Genomic DNA, 21,483 nt, shown 5'->3' on the forward strand with positions numbered 1-21,483 from the left:
GTCCGCTAAAAAAGTTGGCGATAACAGTTTTTTAAAAATATTTGTTTTATTTTTTCAAAAACTGTTATCGACATCGTTTTTAGCGGATATTTTTGGGTCGGACAGGGTATACATGACAATTTTACAATCAAATAAAAATTTTTTTAGTAAGTCATGAAAAAACCTTAAAAATCAAAGTCGAAAAAAGTCAAAAAAATGAAATTTCGTAGGCCCGAAAATTATTTTTTTTTTGGGTATGCGTAGTGGAATCTTTTTTCCTGAGCCCAAACCCTATCGAAAAATCGATGGCGCGATATCGGTTATTAAATCGACCCAGTCTAATATGCATACCATTATTTTTATTTCCTTTCGGTAGATCGCACCTCTTGGTTGTTTTATGTAGTTTCTGCAGATTTCTTCAGTTAACTTAGCCTGCCTTCTGAATTAGTGCAGGTTTTCGGTATAAAAAAAAATTAAAAACACTAGAAAAATAAGTACATATGCATGTCTTTTTATATCACTGTTATTATAATAGAACTTTATTTTATATTTTTAGCCTTTTATATAATAGTAATATTAAAATAATAAAAATAAAAATAATTTCATTTAACTCTTCTCATCCCGTGAACGCATTCTATGCACAAAAGCTACGCCTTTGTTCTTGCGGAAGTTTTCGAACGGATCGTTCATATTAACGCCAACACCCTATGGAAGAATACAAAAGAATAGAACAAAATTAGTTTTACAACGTAATAATTGAAATTAACAATGTTCGAATAATACACTTCTACACTACACTTTTCCTAAATGAAGTATCTTTTATGTATGTTCGATAGCTCTTTGAGTGCAGTCTTTGCTCGAAATTGTTAACAGCGTATCATACATACATATATAATACACTATGCAGCAATAACTTCAGATTTGCATTACCTTATACATGTCTATACGATCGCGTACTTCACCACCTGAGATAGGCTGATCGATGCCCTGTTGCTTTGGTCCCAAACCAGCACCTGATCCAATCCACCCCATTTTCTTGAGCATTTGATGCCCCTTATTTGATTCTTCAATAAACTCGTTTTGTTTTTGTAAACTTCCAGTGCTACATATGAGGAATTTAAATATTTGAAAAGTGTTTTATGTATATATAAAAGTAATATACGAATGCTTACAAAAAACTAGGTGGCGTAATAGAACGTTCACGTCGAGGATTGCCGCGATCTGGTCGGTTTTCTCGACTACTGTTCGAAAATTCTCTTTCACGTTCAAAGCGTTCACGTTCAATGCGTTCACGCTCAATGCGCTCACGTTCAAGGCGCTCACGTTCCAGACGTTCACGTTCAAGGCGTTCAAATTGTGGCGATTTTTTAGGTGAACGACTTCGTTGCTTGTTGTGACGATTATTGCGACGATTGGAGTTTGCACGTGGAGGAGGCGGCGATCGATGAGGTGATTTGGAACGACTGCGACTTTTTGAACTGTAAGATGTAAAATAAAAATTTATTCGAAATAAGAAACTGCAAATCTTTTAAAATGGTCGGTTATTTCACTCAAAATTTATTTTTTTTTTAATTTACTTAATTCAAATAGATCAAATCGGAACTAAGAAACCGACAAAAAATTTAATTCAGAATCGGAATTGAAAAAAAGCTAATATAATGAAAGGGGTGTTAAGAGGCGTTGGTTCCACATTACAATTAAAGAAATGGTTGGTGTCATGTGGGGACACATTGCAAGGGGGGCATACATTTTGTATGTCGGGGTTGATTCTGGATAGGTAAGAGTTTAACCTGTTACAGTATCCAGAACGAAGTTGAGCAAGAGTGACACGCGTTTCCCTGGGGAGTATGCGTTCCTCTTCCACAAGTTTTTGGTACTTTTCTTTGAGTACTGGATTCACCGGGCAATTCCTGACATAAAGGTCCGACGCCTGTTTGTGGAGTTCACCAAGGACCTGCTTGTGTTTTTTTGCTTCATACGGCTGGGTTCTCAGGTGCCGTATTTCCTCAAAATTCTTACGGAGATGACTCCTTAAACCCCTAGGCGGTGTTGGCTCATCAATCAGATGTCTGTTTGCATGCCCAGGTTTCTGGGTATTCAACAGGAACTATTTGGTTAGCATCTCACTTCTCTCCCTGATGGGGAGTAATCTCGCCTCATTATGTAGATGGTGTTCTGGGGACATAAGAAGGGAGCCCGTGGCGATTATGAGAGCAGTATTTTGGCAGGCCTGTAGCTTCTTCCAGTGGATAATTTTTAGGCTTGGCGACCATATGGGTGACGCGTAGCACGTAAACGGCTGGCCAATTGCTTTGTATGTAGTAATGAGCGTTTCTTTATCTTTTCCCCAGGTACTGCCAGCAAGGGATTTGAAGATTTTATTAGGGCTCTGGATTTTCGGAACAATTGCGGCTGCGTGCGCACCTGATCAAACGTCACACCCAAGATTTTGGGGTGTAGGACAATCGGTAGCGTAGTGCCATCGACGTAGATGTTCAAAATGGTCGACATTTGGGACGTCCACGTTGTAAATAAGGTCGCGGAAGATTTAGTCGGTGATAATGCCAGGTTTCTCGAGGCAAAAAAACTGGAGATCAGGGAGGTAGCCGTTTATTCTGTTGCAGAGCTCATCGATCTGTGGGCCTGGGCCTGTGGCCATTATTGTGCAGTCATCGGCGTATGAAATGATAGTGACTCCTTCTGGTGGTGAAATTTGCTTAAATATGTAGAAATTAAACAAAAATGGGGATAGGACATTATGTCAAAGGTATTCAATTTTTTGTTAAAATTTGACTTAAAACTTTTTTTTTTAAGTGGGCGTGTTCGGATCCGATTTTGCAAATTTTTATTTAGCACAAATATAGTAAGGATTAACGTTCCTGCCAAATTTTATCATGATATCTAACGACTGCCAAATTACAGCTTGCAAAACTTTTAAATTACCTTCTTTTAAAAGTGGGCGGTGCGACGCCCATTGTCCAAAATTTTACTAATTTTCTATTCTGCGTCATAAGGCCAACCCACCTACCAAGTTTCATTGCTTTATCCGTCTTTGGTAATGAATTATCGCATTTTTTCGGTTTTTCGAAAATTTCGATATCGAAAAAGTGGGCGTGGTTATAGTCCGATTTCGTTCATTTTAAAAAGCGAACTGAGATGAGTGCCCAGGAACCTACATACCTCAAAAGTTACTCAAGTTATCGTGTTTACAGACGGACGGACTGACATGGCTAAATGAATTTCTTTTTTCGCCCAGATCATTTTGATATATAAAAGTCTATATCTATCTCGATTAGTTTATGCCGTTACGGGGTATCGTTATGCAAACAAAGTTAATATACTCTGTGAGCTCTACTCAGCTGAGTATAAATATAATAATTAATTCGGATAGAAAAACCACGACTTTGTCTGGAGAGGCACCCTACCTCGAAGCTATTTTCCCCCGCTTAATTTGGAATCTGGCTACGCCCATGAAGAAAATTTTTGAGTTACTACTTATTTGTACATTATTGTACCAAAAATGAATGGGCTACGAATTGCATATTCATAAACTTTCTAAAAATTGTCATAACAGTTTTTCAAAGTTCAATTAAGTGTTTTAAGTCTAATGCAATGTTGGAATTTATGTAATTTATGTAGTCTATGTTACAGATTGGGCTTTATTTTAAATGAATATTTTTAAAATCTAATAAGTGAGTGTAAAATACGTTCCAGAAAATCGTTCCAAAATAATTCACAATCTTGCACGTTGGAAGGTATCAGCCCAAAACATTATTTTCTATATGCAGTTATCGTAAAACTTACCGATAGCAACGTTTATTGAATTTAATCTTTTTAGGTTTCTCCAATATGATTGGGGATGGTGAGCGCGTTTTTTCACGTTCACCTTTTTGTATTTCCTCTTCTTTTTGCTTTTTCGCCGCATTCTTTACCTTATAGTATTCATAAAGACCCAGTTTTTCCCAGCCTTCCCTGTTGGAGGAAAAAAAAAATCAAGAAAAATAAATTGATTAGTTCAATAATTTCTGTATTATTGTCAGCAATAACGTACGTATCACGGGGTCGATCATGTGTTGGCGGCGCATAGAATGCCGCCAATGCATTAGTCAAACGTTCACTTTGTGGCGCAGGTGGTGGTAAACGTATATCTGCCGGATCGAGTGATTTGTAACTATAATCATCCAGACGTATTAATGGCACCATCAAGCCCGCAGGTAAATCATAATAAGGCGCTGATGGCAATTGTTCTTGCATTTCCATTTGTGGTAGCATAAAGCCTATCGGTGCCGGTGGCATATCATCATCTTTATCCTGCATGAGATGTGGCAGTAATTGTGTTTGTGCTAGAGATTGCCCCTGCATATCTGGAAGTTGCATTTGTTGTTGCTGTCCAATTTGATCTAAACCCTGAAGTTGCTGATTTTGTTTCAACACTAATTGTATAGCTGCATTTAGAGCTAATACATCAATATTAGCAGTTGGGACATTCGAATTTGCAGTATCAAGGTTGCCACTAATGCCGCCACCATTACTATTACCCATCACACCACTCACCCCTCCACCACCTCCAATGCTACTACCAACACCTCCTGCCATCCCTACACTAACACCCCCACCAATGCCACTGTTATTGTTGACAGCCTGCGGAATGTTATTTAATTGCGGTCCGAATTGTTGTGACATACCAGCAGATGGCATTTGATTGGCAATATTATTGGCACCGCCGCTTGCGAAGCCTGGTGGTGGCCTTGACATATCGGGAATGAAAAAATTCCCTGTAGCTCCCTGTGCATGTTGTTGGTGCTGCTGCATATTATCAAGAGGGAAATTGTTGTTTTGCTGTCCACCAGCTGTTTGTTGTCCAAAATTCATGTTGTTATCAAATGGTTGCTGTTGCTGATAGTGATGAGATCTGTTACTATTAACACCAGCGTTATTATAACTATCATCAACACCTGGTGGATTTATGTGGTCATCATCATTGCTATCTGGCATGGAAATTTTTTGTGACATAAGTGATGGAATTTTCGGTGTTTGCTGTTGCTGCTGTTGTTGGGGTTGTGGAGGTAATTTAGTCGGGGTAATTGGCAAGATGGCAGCTGCATTTGGCAAAACTGTTGCTAACATCTGTTGTTCCAACTGTTGTTTTTGTTGTTCCAATTGTGTTATTTGTTGAGTAGCATGCTGGATGAAAATCTGATGTTGTTTCTGATAGCTAAGAAAGATTATAGCAAAAATGAAAACCAAAGAATTTAAATGTATGAAAGTAGGTTTTCTCTAGGGAGTTAAAAGTAACAGGTAAGGAGGGCTAAGTTCGGGTGTAACCGAACATTATATACTCAGCGTGAGCTTCAATTGTACATTTCATTACATATAAATTACTTTTTTACATAACACGTGGCACCGACCGTTTAAAAAAAATGTCTCCCCATTTCCTCTTGCAATAAAACTTGATAAGTGAAATATCATTGATTCAAAACTATTTTTTGCTAAGTTATAGCTTATTATTCTAGTCTACGACCCTTTTAAACTTGTTTTATATAAAAGTGGGCGTGGTCTTTAACCGATCCCGTCCATTTTTACTAGAAATATTTCCTGCTATAGGGAAAATTTGTGTACCCAATTTCATTACGATCCGTTAATTTTTCTTCGAGTTATGGCTCCCGCAACATAGAAAATTGCTTAGTCATAAAAGGGGCGGTGCCACGCCCATATTTTTAAATTTGAAGTTTTCCCTATTTATTGTTGTAAATCCACTTGGGAAATGAAATACCATTGATATAAAGCTCTGTTTTGCAAATATATAGCTTATTTCATTCGTACACGCCCCTTTTAAAAATCTTTTATATAAAAGTGGGCGTGGTCCTTAACCGATTTCGTTAATTTTTCTTCAAAGCATTCCTTATAGTAAAGGCAACCTATCTGCCGAATTTTGATACGATAGGTTTAACGATTTTTGATTTATGATTAATATTTGTAAAATTGATTTTATCACAAGTGGGCGGTGCCACGCCCATTTTAAAAAATGTTTCCAAATTTTTATCAAGAGTCTCAATATCAGTCCACATTTATTTACTAAATTATCAGGTTTTTTGTGTTTTCCAAAATTTTATATATTTATATAAAAAGTGGGCGTGGTTATTATCCGATTTCACTCATTTTCAATACCAATATATTCTGGGTCCAGATAAGCTAGTGCACCAAAGTTCAGTATTTACTCAAGTTATCGTGTTAACGGACAGACGGCCGGACATGGCTCAATCAATTTTTTTTTCGATATCTCGATTCCTTTATACCTGTACAACCAATCGTTATCTAATCAAAGTTAATATACTCTGTGTGCAAAGCACGCTAAGTATAAAAACAGTATAGAAATATGTACAACCTAATTTTATTTGAATGCAAGCGCCAAAAGAAGATTAGCATGTTTAGGAATCTTACTTGTGATTCCTCAAAACTTTATTAAAATATAACTAAATTTACATGCCAATGTTTGTACATTAGAATAATATATTGAATTGCGTTCTAACACCAAGCGAATACTAAAAACACAGAGTTGTCTTTTTTATTTCTCGAAGCTTCTTGCGCAGCGTTGCCATACCAAACGCCCAAACCATGTAGTAGGATATTTAACCCTACATCACTCCCCTCCTAAAATGAGCGGCCGTAATTGTTGAAACTATGGTGTTTTACTATACGTTGCTATCGAATCTTCCTTTGGTAAATACAAGGGTTTTAGTATATCTATTGAAACCGTTACCTGCTTGGTGCCAATTAAAATGGTGTATGTCTTTGGAAATCTGTTGATCACTAAATAGGGTCCGTCATATGGAGCTTTAAGATGCCGGTGTATGGTATCATCCCGTAAAAACACATGGCTGGTCAGGCGATGCAAACCTAGAAATCATCACCATCTACATCCCTCCTGCCACCTGTTGCCCCAGTGGATACCGCCCTAATATCAGTGCCTTACTCACTGGCAACAATCGCATTATCTTAGGCGCTTTCAATGCCCATCACGATCTATGGCATTCAAATTTGCAGGCGGGCAGTAGGGGTGAGATGTTGGCGGATCAAATAGAAGAAACGACGTTCTGCACAATAAACGGAGACGCCCCCACACGTATGGTAGGAAGCTGTCACAGTTCGCCAGATATCTCAATCGTGAGCGCAGAACTCGTAAACTGCGTCAACTGGCAGCCGATGGTAACATTGGCATCCGACCACCTGCCTATACTTATTTCGCTCGAGCGTACCGCCGACTTCATCGTCACAGAAAAACGCACTTTCATAAACTTCAAAAAAGGAAAGTGGCACGAATATAAATCTTTTACAGACAACCTCTTTGCTGCCCTCCCTATCCCGACTGATGCCCGCCAAGGGGAGCGTGCCTTCCGCAAGGTCATTGAATCCGCCTCGGCACGTTTCATTCCCGCCGGGAGAATTCCCGAAATTCGGTCCCACTTCCCAGCGGAGGCCGCAAACTTAGCGAGAGAACGTGACGTGAAACGCTACTAAAGCCTGGGAAACCAGCTAACATAGGATAGTCGTATCGTCCGATATCTCTCCTATCGCCAGTAGCCAAGACGCTTGAAGCCATTTTGCTCCCCTATTTCCAAGCAAATTTGCAGCTAGCCTGTCATCAGCATGGCTTCAGAAAACTTCATAGCACTACCACCACGCTAAATGCCATTAGCACCCAGATAAATTGCGGTTTAAATCAAAACCCCCGTCATAGAACAGTACCGTAGCGCTAGACCTATCAAAAGCTTTTGATACGGTCAACCATGGCTTGTTACTGCAAGACCTGGAAGGGTCTACCCTTCCCCCATGTCTTAAAAGGTGGACCGCAAATTATCTGGGTGGTCGGCAGGCATCGGTGAAATTTAGAAACGAAACACCAAAACCAAGAAGAATTAAACAAAGGGTGCCACAGGGTGGTTCCTATCCCCACTTTTGTTTAATTTCTACATATCTAAGCTACCTTCACCACCGGAAGGAGTCACAATCGTTTCCTACGCCGATGACTGCAAAATAATGGCCACAGGCCCAGGCCCACAGATCGATGAGCTATGCAATAGAATAAACGGCTACCTCCCTGATCTCTCCAATTTTTTCGCCTCGCGAAACCTGGCATTATCACCGAGTAAATCTTCCGCGACCTTATTTACAACATGGACTCCCAAATGTCGACCATTTTGAACATCCACGTCGATGGCACTACGCTACGAACTGTCCTACACCCCAAAATATTGGGTGTGACGTTTGATCAGGATCTACATTTTGGTGAGCACGCAGCCGCAATTGTTCCGAGAATTCAGAGCCGTAACAAAATCCTCAAATCCCTCGCTGGCAGTACTTGGGGAAAAGATAAAGAAACGCTAATGACTACATACAAAGCAATTAGCCAGCCGATTACGTGCTACGCGTCACCCATATGGTCGCCAAGCCTAAAAATTACCCACTGGAAGAAGCTACAGGCCTGCCAAAATACTGCTTCTCTGAATCGCCGCGGGATGTCTTCTTATGTCCCCAGAACACCATCTGCATAATGAGGCGAGATTACTCCCCATCAGGGAGAGGAATGAGATGCTGACCAAACAGTTCCTGTTGAATACCCAGAAACCTGAGCATCCCAACAGACATCTGATTGATGAGCCAGCACCGCCTATGGGCTTAAGGAGTCATCTCCGTAAGCATTTTGAGGAAATACGGCACCTTAGAACCAAGCCGTATGAAGCGAAAAAACACAAACAGGTCCTTGGTGAACTCCACAAACAGGCGTCGGACCTTTATGCCGGGAATTGCCCGGTGAATCCAGTACTCAAAGAAAAGTATCCAAAACTCGCGGAAGAGGAACGGATACTCCCCAGGGAAACGCGTGGCACTCTTACTCAACTTCGTTCTGGATACTGTAACAGGTTAAACTCTTACCTATCCAGAATCAACCCCGACATAAAAAATTTATGCCCCGCTTGCAATGTGTCCCAACATGACACCAACCATCTCTGTTTTAATTGTAATGTGGAACCAACGCCTCTAACACCCCTTTCATTATGGTCCACCCCTGTTGAAACAGCAAGTTTCCTTGGACTCCCGTTAGAGGATATTGATGACAATTTGTGATCGGTCGCGGCTGTTAGGTGCGGCGAAGCACTGCTACAACAACAAAGCTAGCAACACTTATTTAGAAGGCGACGAAGAGCTATCTCACGCACAAAAATATGTACTCATCAGCCGAACTAGTTACTCACACATCCACACGCATATGGCTATCGGAGAGGCATCGCATGGACTCATCCAGTCTATTTGAGGCCCTAACGGACCAGGTAGTTCAACCTAATCTAACCTTATGGCCATGCAATACTTAGACAAATTTGTTATTACTAATTATTTTGCTACAAAGTTATTTAAAATGTTGTTTTTTTTTCAAGAGCTGTTATAAATTCACAAAAATTATTCATAACATAAAAATTTAAGTTTTGTTCATACTTATCGAGAGTGGTCTTGGTTCCTTGCGCAAATTTCGTAACAATATCTTGATGTAAATTCTGTAGATTCGTCTTGTATTCTTGCATAGACGAATCAGGCGATTGTAGTTTGGATATAACACATGCATCGAAAAATTTAGCCTTGGATTCCCACAGTGATAAAAGTTTGGTAAGTTTGGTTCGTTGTTCTGCTGTGGCGACTGGTGAGAAATAAAGTTGGATTAAAATCAAAGATATGACGTATGTATATTAGACTGGGTCGATTTATTAACCGATATCGCGCCATCTATTTTCCGATAGGATTTGGGCTCAGGAAAAAAAGTTCCACTACGCATACCCAAAAAAATAATTTTCAAGCCTGCGAAATTTCATTTTTAAACGGTTTTATTTAGCTTGACTTGACAGGCTGTCTGGCTGGCACGAATTTTGTAATTGAAATTTAAGTAACTTTCCGATAAGCTACAAGCTTGAAACTTGGAACCCGATGACAATGCAATAATAAGAAAAAAAACTCCGATAGGTGGTACATGGATCGAGATATTCAAAAAAATCCTATTTGTGCTCCGATTAGGCTCATATTTGGAACACATAATACATACATGAATAGAAAGCGACCTATGAAAAAATAATCGCCGCTAGGTGGCGTAAGGGTCGAGATATTCAATAAATCGTATTTGTGGTCCGATTTGACTCATATTTGGAACACATAATACAAACATAAATAGAAGGCGACCTATGCATAAAAATCGCCGATAGATGGCGCAAGGATCGAGATATTCAAAAAAATCCTATTTGTGCTCCGATTAGGCTCATATTTGGAACACATAATACATACATGAATAGAAAGCGACATATGAAAAAAAAAACGCCGCCATGTCTGATCAACGCCCTAGATTGATGAGGAGTGTGATGACTAGTACCTAAGACCTACCTAATTATTTTCTAGCTTTTAGTATTATTATTACTTGTTTTCAATAAAACCGTTTAAAGTAAATTTTTTTAAAATTATTTTGTTTTCAAGATTTTAGTCTTCATTTAATTGCCTATTATTTCTCATTTTATTTAGTTCATTTACGCCCCGATTCTAGTGTGGTAACAACATTCTTCACCACGGTAACGAAATCATGTGGCAACTTTTACACCCTTTTGGTATTCTACCCGCGAAAGTAGCCGCATAATTTTTTACCCACAAAAGTAGTTGGTTACATCGAAATAACCACACAACAGCTGTTGTTTAGAAAAAGGAAAAACTGAAAAATAAAGAATTTTAAGCGCAAATAAGTAAAGATAATAGTAAAAAGTGTTGCCTCTTGCTATACATATTTGTTTACATTATGTACTTTCACAGAATAAATTACAATATACCTATGTAGAAACTTATCATGCATAATATGCATATACACATCGTCCCGTTTATTCGTTAACCTTATATCTACAAGTGAGACATTTTCGGTAAAACGAACACGGTTGCCACACCATGTTTTCATTTGGGACCAAAATTCATCGAAAAAAGGACCAAATTTTGTTTTATTTTATTAGTATAAAATACAAAATTTTAGGATGTTCCCATATAAAATTTTACTAAATATAGTGAAGAATTTCCTTTAATTCAAGCTGATCAAACAAATTTATGTGCGTGCAACCAAAAATGGTACTATATTTTGACATAGGATAAGTCTATGTCTTTCACCAACCAAGCGTTGTGAACCTAGTTTTGGTCACAAAGCTCTTGGTTCTAGTTCAAAATTTGCGTTCTATTGCCGAACTATGTATGTGGAAAACTCAGTAAATCATAAATGAAACTAGGCAATTTTGTTAGTGCTATTTTTAGAGATGCTTACTTTTTCCCTCAACGTTTAAACTTCATATCAGAGCCTAGATTAAGTAAGTGTGAGTTTTGATTCCAGGCCTCAGGGGTTCTGCTAGCACCTACGGGAATAATTTTATAAAAAACATTTCTTCCGAAATCAAATCGCTTTTGCATTTGCTTCCTTCTGTCTTCGAGTTAAAATATTTCTTGTGTCAAGATACTTAGTTTTCAATTACCTTGCGTGGCTTAACACCACAATAGTCCTGGAATTCCTTGAACTCATTGAGCTGGGTGAGAAATATTTAAATATCAACGTGCCACAAAAGAGAAGTAATGCATAGAATTTCTTTGTATAAGTTTTGAAAGTGTTAGGCTCGCGGCAGAGTGCTCGCTATAAGCTATGCAAGGCGAGAAGCAATTTTTATTTGCATATATTTCGAAATATCTAGCCGTTATTAATATTACTATAAAAATAGTTTTTTTTTTGATTAGTCGGTTATTTCATCAACAACTAAATACAATGGCGCATAATCATAGTCAAAATCAAAAAAGGTTTTAAATTTAGTTCCAGCTTTTTTGACAGAAAGCTCATAGAAAATTATGTCAAAAAGCTGGAACTAAATTTAAAATCTATTTAATTTTGACTATGATCATGCGCCAATGTGTTTGCCAAGACTTTTCTTTTTAATGCCTGGCATAAGTTATATCCTAGGTGAAATGTTATTGTTTTGGTACATTTTATTGACTGAGCAATTTTTTATGGTGAGAGTTTCATTGAAGTAAATTCAAAATTATATGGGGGCTAACGAAAGTGTGGCGAATTTTCGGGCAATATTGTGAATTTTTACCTGAGTGAAAAAGAAAGAAAAGTACCAATCGTGGCTACTGCCTAAAAAGGACCAACATGGAAGAAAAGCACCAGCGGACCAAATGGGGTTGGAAGGGACCATTTTTGGTCCAAATGGACCAAAGTGGCAACCGTGAAAGCGAAAGAAACTACCTTTCAATTTCCCCACAGACACTGGTGAGTTTTTCGGTGATGACAGCGTTACCACTTGGGCCAGAATCGCGGATAAAAGAACTGGTAACGATATTCGGTTACATAATGTTCTGGGTACTATTTTACCGGTAACGCTCAGAATCGGGGCGTTAGTGACTCATTATTACACGGACTCTCTCCTGACAATTTGTTACAACCTAAGTCCTCAATACATAATCCTTACAAAGACTTTACTAGACTCTGCGCCACATATGCTTGTCCCTCCTCGAACTCCAAAGTATTTTGATGCCACTTCTACAGGACTGTAAGTAATATTTTTTCCAAATATGAGCCAAATTGGACCACAAATACCAGTATTTTTAATATCTGAATCCTTGAGCCACCTGACAGCGATTTTTTCATATGTCGCTTTTTATTCATCTATGTATTATGTGTTCCAAATATGAGCCTAATTTATTTATTTATTTATTAGTCTACAATTTAAAATTTATACAGACTAAACTGTTCATTTTACATAAAATATGTAGTATAAAAAATAAATAAATGTAAGGCGTGATAACCTCCGAAGAGATCTAAGGCCGAGCTTCTCTTCCAATTTGCCGTCGTGCTCCTCTTGATTTTCCCTACAAATTGGCCGGACGGGACCTACATGTTGTATGCCGACTCCGAACGGCATCTGCAAGGCAGATGAGTTTTCACTGAGCTTTTCATGGCAGAAATACACCCGGATCGCTTGCCAAACACTGCCGAGGGGCGACCCCGCTTAGAAAAATTTTCTTCTAATTGAAAAACTATATTTCTAAAATTTTGATGTTGCTGCGAACCCAGGGCATACGGTGTGATAGGCGGAGCACGCTACCATCACACCACGGTGGCCGCCATGTAGTATATGCGATATAAATAACATATTTATTATACAAATTTATAGGAAGGATAGATTGTTGTGCATCGATTTTTATACGTATGCTCAAGCAGGCGGCCGTCGTGAGGATCTCTGAAGGACGAGACTTGCTCAGAAAGGAGCTGTGTGCCCATTAGGGAGCCGACGTGAAGCGCTCATAAAGGAGCCAACGCGAAATGTTCATGAGGGAGCTGTTTGTCCAGTAGGGGGCTCTCGTGAGATGTAATGTATGCTGTAGATGACGCAGTGACCAGTACGTTTTTGTAATGTAATTATTAGGCGTATGATCTTATCACACTTTAATGTGTTTTGATTTGCCTGTGCTTGCATTAGATAATCATTTTCTAATTTAGGTTAAATAGTATACTTTTCTTTATTAAGAAAGGCGTGTCTGAAATATCAAAATTGATGTAGTGCTTGCTGAAATCCAGACACAAACAACGAAAAGCTTCGTGCATTTCAAAATTAGATCTACATGTACTCAGGAAGAGTGGTTGAAAATGTCTTGATGGTCTCATAGGGACATTAATCTTTATCTCACTAAGTAAAAATGGGCTATTCACTATCCCTCCCAATAATTTCACCATCAAAATGCACCCAAAATTTCCCTGCGGCTCTCAAGGGAAGGAAGGTAAATAAACTTCAACCGCCTATTATACGATGGAAGATTCCTTGTTGGATCCCACGATAAGTGACTTAACGCAAAAAGCAGGAACTGTTTTTGAACCGATTCCAGCTTGTCACGATAAATCTGATACCGTGGGTTCCAAACAATTGACGTGTCTTCTAGTATCGGTCTAACTAAGGCAGTAAAGAGTGCTTTTGTGACGTAAGGGTCCATGAATTCTTTTGACCATCGTTTAATGAAAGCTAACACACCTCTAGATCGAGTCACAAGTTTCAATATGATATTTGAAGTCTAGTTTGGAGTCCATTGTCACACCGAGATCGATGAAGCTAGTAACTTGCTCAAGCTGGTAGTCACCTATCGAATAATTATGTACCTGATTTGATTTTCTAGTAAAACTCATGAATTTGCATTTGTTTAGGTTGAGGGTCATTTCATTGGCCTTGCACCATTGAACTAAGCTATCCAAATCGTTCTGAAAAAGTAGTCTGTCTCCATGGCTTTGAATGGGTCTAAAGAACTTTACATCATCGGCGTACATTAAAATCTCGGAGCGAGTTAACATACTTGGAAGATCATTAATAAATAATAAAAACAATAGAGGCCCAAAATGGCTTCCTTGAGGTACGCCAGATGTAACTTTGATGAATTGCGATGAGGCGTCTTTAAAGATCACTTTTTGCTTCCTTCCTGTTAAGTGGAGATCCATCCTAGAAACGTCGATGAGAACCCCATACAGTCAAGTTTGTTAATAAGAATTGTATGAGAAAGTTTATCAAAAGCCTTGCTAAAGTCTGTGTAAATTACATCTGTTTGAAGGTTATTTCTAAAGTTTCTAGAGACTTGCGTTGTGAACTGAAGCAAATTTGATTCGGTTGATTTAACTCTGCAGAACCCATGCTGAGACGGGTGGATTATTGGATATAGTAAGTGAGCTAACTGTTTTGTAACAATGCACTCGGAAAGCTTCGGTATGTCACTAAGTTTTGCAATTCCTCTATAGTTTGCTACGCAAGATTTACTGCCACTTTTGTACAGTGGTTTTATAAAAGATTCTTTCCACAAAATAGGAAATATTCCTTGTTTTAGAGAGGCGTTAAATATATTAGTTAAGGGCTGATAAAGAAATTCAGCGCAACTTTTCAGAACAACAGTGGGAATCTTATCAGGACCACTAGAATAAGAAGTCTTCAGGCCTTCTAGCTTTAAAAAAACATCTGTAGCAGATATTAACGGAACTCGTACACCGTCAAGCATTGGTAACCCAGGTGGAGGGTTGTCGTGAAGCCGACTCACAGTAGTTTGATTTAAATAAATCAGCAAACATATCAGCAATTATGACGTCATCACTTGAAATTATGTTGTCAAATTTCATGACAGAAGGAAAACCAGTAGACTTACGTTTGGAGTTAACAAAACCGTAGAACGACTTTGGGTTGGAAGATGAAGCTTTAGCTTTTCTAAGTAGTTCTTGTAGCATATCTTGCTCAGAGAATTATATTTGTGACGTAAAATAGAATAAACACCATAGTCACTTGACAAGCCAGATTTCTTATATCGCTTAAACCAGCGAGTTTTTTTTATTTTTTAAGTAGTTCAATTCTCTAGTGCACCAGGCAGTTTTAAGTGGTGCTCTAGGGCGAGAAGTTTGAGGAACGCAAGTATGAAAAATGCGGTGTAACACATTAGTGAAATGCAGTACGCTTTCTTCAACATCTCCGTCATATTGGGGCCAAATTATATTGGATACCTTGTCTTTCAGCATTTCGAAGTAGGTTTTTCTAAATAAAAAGCGAACAGAAAAAAAGTCGTTTTGGTTGGAAACAACATGTTTTAGTTGTCGGGATGTTTCAGCAATAATCTCCAATGGTGGGTGATACACGTCCTCGGGCAATACCAATTGTGCACATCGATCCAAAGCGAGTTTAGAAACGTCACTAACATATACGAGATCCAAGCATTAACCATACTTATTTAAAACACTATTTACTTGATAAAAGTAGTGATTTCTAAACTTAATAACACAATCAGGGCTGTACAGTCACACGCAATAATTGAAATTAATTTTAATAATATAATTTAATTTAATTTATTCTTTAATAATGTCGTTTGAGTGTGTTTATGAAAACTGCTCAGTTAAAAATGAACCTGAGCGTATAGCATGTTGGTTATGTGATAGTGTCACTCATGTTGAATGTGCTGGATTTATCGGAAGAGTGGTTGACTATATCAACAAGGGAATAGGGCTTCGCTGGGCACGTCCTAAGCGCAGGGCGACTGACGTGGAAATCTTCAAGTTGTTTAGTACCACTCGAAAGGCATTCGGAGAGATTGGAAAAGAGCTCCGAATCTTAAATAAAAAGTTTGCTAAGCATGAAGAGGCCTTTAAGTCCTTTAAGTGCCTTGATGCATCCCCGAAGCCCGTAGACAAGAAAACCGCAGACAAGAAAACCACTAAAAAACGCACGTCCCGGATGAAACCTTGACGATTAATTCGGTGTCGTCTCTGCACCTACAGCGCTGACTCTTGGTAACTCCAATGACTTGCTCGATCTTAATTCGCCATGCCTTGAACTGGATAATGACACTAGGCGTGTGACCAGTCCTGTCCAGTCGCCTGGGCTTCGTCCACGTCTACCTCTGCCACGATTCAAGTGACAGTTTCTGATGATAATTTCGCATCTACTTCGAAAGAAATTTCTGCAACCCGCCTCACTGATCAGTTATTAGAGCAAAATAATCAAGAAAAAACTGCTCCTAGTGCTCTTGTCGTAGTCCCTCCTAATAAATCGATACTTATATCGCGTTTTTCTAGCGATACTTCAATCGAGGACGTGAAGCATTACATAACGTCTCGGTCGGAAATTCAAATTTAGAGCAGAAAGATGTATATCATCTTTTAAAATTGATGTCTCTTGGGACAGTTTTGTAACGATTTTAGATAAATATTTTTGGCCGGATGGCGCACTCATTCGGGAATTCGTTCGGGAACAACCTCGGAAAACTGTACGAATTCCTCAAAGTTCTGCTCCAGATTCAAAAAACTAGTTTGTGATTTTAGCACTACCTTGTACTATCAAAATGTAAGAGGATTAAAATAAAACTTACTGACCTGTTCCTTAAGAGCTACGACCTCACCTACAAGGTGTTGTTTTTCACTGAAACCTGGCTTAAGCCGCACGTGTTTGGCTCTGAAATCTTGAGTAATAGTTTCGAAATTTTTAGAAATGATCGTTAGAACAACGTTGGTGGAGGAGTTTTGATTGCTGTTGATGCCAGCTTTTCCGCTGAAGAAATTCTGATCCCTGAAGCCGATAAAATCGAATTTCTTTGTGTCCGAGTTAAACACTTAACCTGTTATACTTATATTACTGTAAGCTACGTCCCTCCGCAATCTGATCTACATATATACTGCAAACATTCATCAGCTATAAGGTCAGTGCCTTTTTTAATTAGTGCTTCTGACTTGGTCATAGTGTTAGGCGATTTCAATTTGTCATGTGTAACCTGGAATATAATTGACCGTTTATTGGTTCCCTGTTCATCTAGAGACATCTTCAATGAGTTTTTAAATGACTTAGCGAAACAGTTTTAAAGGCACTGTATATATAACAGCCACTAAAAGGGCAAGCAGCTGTGAAAGAGTGAAAAACACAAGTAAGCACACAACAACAATTGCAATATTAAAAAACCGCCAAAAATCAACAAAATAAAATATGCAAAAGGCAAAGAATTTAGTGCATGTAGCTTTGAATAAATTTAGCACAATTCAAACACATTTATTGTTTTGAGCAAAGCACTGCAGCACACAAGATATTTCAAAATCAAAATTATCACGGAAAAAATCGAAAAATATCCACTAATAATTTTTATTTAGTTAAAAAATCACAGACAAAACAAAAAACAACCAAGCAGTTTGACGTTGCCAGATCAGAGTACAAATAAGATTTTTTTGAATATCTCGATCCTTGCGCCACCTAGCGGCGATTTTAATTCATAAGTCGCTTTCTATTCATGTATGCATTATTTTATTTATATATTTAATTGGACTACAAATACGATTTTTTAAATATCTCGATCCATGTACCACCTATCGGAGTTTTTTCTTATTATTGCACTGTCATCGGGTTCCAAGTTTCAAGCTTGTAGGATATCGTGAAGTTACTTAAATTTCAATTACAAAATTCGTGCCAGCCAGACAGCCTGTCAAGTCAAGCTAAATAAAACCGTTTAAAAATGAAATTTTGCAGGCACGAAAATTATTTTTTTGGGTATGCGTAGTGGAACTTTTTTTCCTGAGCCAAAATCCTATCGAAAAACCGATTACGCGATATCGGTTAACTTTCGTCCATACAAATCGACCCAACCCAATGTATAAGTTAAAAAAAAAATATTAATACAATTTTGAAACTTACTTAAATCTGCGCTACAAAACATTGGTATGACCACGTTTTCCAAATTATTCTTCAAATCATGGGAGTTTTTGCGTACGCTGGAAAATGGAAAAAGAAGTTTTATAATAATTTGTTACGTATTACACCAATTTTTATGCATGAACGCCTTGTTTTTGAAAGTCAACATTTAGTTTGAAGTTTTTAAAGAAACTCATTTTACTTATTAATATTAAATTTAGTAATTTTGTTTAATTTTTTTACTTTCACAGTTCAGGCATAAGAGATTAAAAATCTGTCGATTGGGGAATTGTTATGTTTGTTCCCAGTGAGCCATAATATCTGTGCAACTGACTTTCCGGACTGTATAGCAGGCTCTAAACACTGACCATTAGTGACAGAGAATAAAGCCTAGAAATGGGCGTTGTCTATTTTCAGCCCATTCAAGTCATCAGGACCGGATGGGGTCTGTCCTTGCCTGTTACAGCAGAGAATACACCATTTAGCCACTGCCTTATCCAACCTATATAAGGCATCTATCCTGCTCGGCTGCACTCCAAACAGGTAGACAGAGGTTAAAGTAGTATTTATATCAAAGCTGGGGAAACTAGTGCAACTGCCCTCGTCGGTTCGACCTATTAGCCTTAGTTCGTTTCTCTTAAAGGGCATTGAGAAAATTTTGAATCTGCACATTAGGGAGCTTAACCTAAATAAACTCCCTAGTGTAGGAATCAATTAGCCTGCCAGTCAGGAAATTCCACGCAGACGGCTAATCATAGCTTCACGGTAAGAATTAAAAAGACTTTGAAGTCTAAAAATATAGCCCTCTGCGCTTTCATTGACATTTCAGGGGCTATCGATAACACCACACACAAAGTTATCGAACAAGCTATGATTTTCAAGGATATAAGCCCAATGATCATTCGCTCAGTGCGAACCATGCTAAGAAGAGCTGGAAGGGGCAACTAAGTCAATTGTGGCTACTATGGGATGCCCTCAACGTGTACTATCTCCTCTCTTGTGGGACATTATCACATATGCCCTCCTTCAGTTACTGAAACCCAATGAATTTGACACACAAGGGTATGCAGATGACTTATTGGATGCGCACGGCAAAGACAGGCCAAATTGTTTATACAACCAGCAACGAAGGTATCAGCCAAACTCATTAATGTAAGCAGAGAGCACCTACGAACTCACACTGGGTGTTATACGGTCCACTGTAGTTTACGATGTCACCGAAGATAGTTAAAAAATCTGTCGCTTTTGTGAGCTGGGGGATGAAACGCCGTTTCAAGAATCTGTCTATATACATATAAAATACCATGCTCAACTATGCATTAACTGTTGGTAAACTATTCTTACACTCCTTCCTCAAGCGTAAGTATGTAAGTTGTCTACAGACCTGATAAATGAACTGGTGGTAATATGATCGTTCCCTTAAGCTCGAAGTCTTATCGCAGATAGGGGTTAGGCAGCTTTTCTACAATTACCATCGAGTATATCCAGTATGACAGTCAAGCTAGAGCAGAAGTTGTTCGGAGACGACCACCCATTCAAAACCAAGTAATTACATATTAAGAATAAAAGGCAATGAAAGGTCAACGTGTTGGCCAAGGAGGGTGCAGCACTAAATGAATCGACGGTAATCGTCCCAATCCGGTGTTACCACATAAAAGAGCATAACGAAATGCTTTACAGTCAGTTTTTGCTAAATTTTCACGAACGGGGGCACCCTAGAAAACAACTTCTTCATCTAGGCCTGCGTCGAAGAGCATTATGGGGAACATCTCCATCAGCTCTATGATGAGATCCGGCACCTACCAGCACAGGCGTTTGATCCAGACAAACATAAGGAGGCCCTAGGCAAAACCCACACAGAATCGATAACGCCTTTGCCAGGACGCGCCCGGAAGAAAGCAAACTTCCAGGGGAGACACGAGTCAACCTGCCACAACTTCGTTCTGGATACAGAATAAGCCCGACATGCGTAATGTATGCCCTGCATGCAATGTGTCGCCATATGACAGCAACCATCTTTTCAATTGTAATGTTGAAACTAGGCCTCTAACACCAACAACCCTATGGTCCACTTCTGTTGAAACTGCCATTTTCCTTGGACTTCCGTTAGAGGCCTTGATGCCAAGTTGTGAATGGTCGCACCCATTGATCGATTTCGGCCGAACAGCTCTTCCAATTTGCGTCGTGCTACTTTTTAATTTTTCCTACACTTAGCGGGTCGGAAGTTACATGTTTTTTTGCTAACTCCTCGCGGCATCTACAAGACAGATGAATTTTCGCTGAGAAACTTTTTATGCCTGATATACACTAGGAGTGCTTGCTTCTAACCTATTTTGATGTTGCCTTTTTCGGGGAGCCTGTAACCCAGGACCTTCGGCCGCATGTTAAAAAGCAATCTGAAATATGCTATTCTTTGGCGAAATAATCAATAATTCAATACAAGAAAAATAAGCTTCAACGCATCTATCAATCAACTGATTTTTAATTTCTATAACCTTTTGTTTTTTTCTTTACGTGATAAATATTATAATTTTTGTTTTTGATGAGTGTCTTATTTTCTATTAATGAATGTTATTTTTAATATTTATCCTTTTTGGAATATAGGCAAATACCAGAAAATTGAGATCAAATAAGAAAATATTATGGCGAATATTAGCATCACTATGCTGTTAGTAAATAATCAAAGCAACAAAAACAGCAAGCGGCACTCTTATGTACATGTACACATTAAGGCAAGCAACACTTACGTACATAGAAGGCAACGAAGAATATCTCACATACACATATGTAGTCATCAGTTAGGAGAAGTAGTTACTCACAAATACACACGCATATGGCTAGAAGAAAAGCATAAACTACAAATATACATGTATATAGCTAGGTAACCAAGCATGAGGTACAGGTATTCTAGAACACATGATCGTTAACCCAGCGGGTCAGGGGGTTAGAATATACCCGCGGTAGGTATGCCTGTCGTAAGAGGCGACTAAAATACCGGATTGGCCTGAAGGTTTAATGTGGCCATATAAATCGTTCCCGAGATGGTCGGGCCAGCACCTTAATGATGCTGTGTTACCGGAGCGTACCGGATCTGTAAACGGCAAAGGACCATCACATCGATCACTCCCTAAACCTTCGGGGAGCAACCGTATCGCTACAACAACAACAACAACACATGATCGTGAAGTGACTAGAATTGGCTAACGAGGCAACAGAGAGTATAACGCAGCGCATGCTGAAGAATACATAACTAATCAGTTTT

General features: G+C 38.7%; 1 protein-coding gene across 2 annotated transcripts in view; it reads right to left on the reverse strand.

Annotated features, from left to right (window-relative positions):
• Window positions 1–486: 486 nt before the first annotated feature.
• scaf6 (SR-related CTD associated factor 6) overlaps window positions 487–21,483 on the reverse strand; it is a 58,128-nt gene continuing 37,131 nt past the window's right edge. For both annotated transcript variants that reach the window (XM_067788049.1, XM_067788050.1), the window contains 7 exons: window positions 18,225–18,301; window positions 9,472–9,670; window positions 4,031–5,194; window positions 3,784–3,951; window positions 1,152–1,457; window positions 910–1,081; window positions 487–684 (listed from right to left, as the gene is read on the reverse strand). In XM_067788049.1, the coding sequence (XP_067644150.1) occupies window positions 586–684; window positions 910–1,081; window positions 1,152–1,457; window positions 3,784–3,951; window positions 4,031–5,194; window positions 9,472–9,670; window positions 18,225–18,301 (2,185 nt within the window). In that variant the 3' untranslated portion in view covers window positions 487–585. The remainder of the gene's footprint in view (window positions 685–909; window positions 1,082–1,151; window positions 1,458–3,783; window positions 3,952–4,030; window positions 5,195–9,471; window positions 9,671–18,224; window positions 18,302–21,483) is intronic.

This window comes from Eurosta solidaginis, chromosome 5, assembly GCF_040869045.1.
Source record: "Eurosta solidaginis isolate ZX-2024a chromosome 5, ASM4086904v1, whole genome shotgun sequence".
NCBI lineage: Eukaryota > Metazoa > Arthropoda > Insecta > Diptera > Tephritidae > Eurosta > Eurosta solidaginis.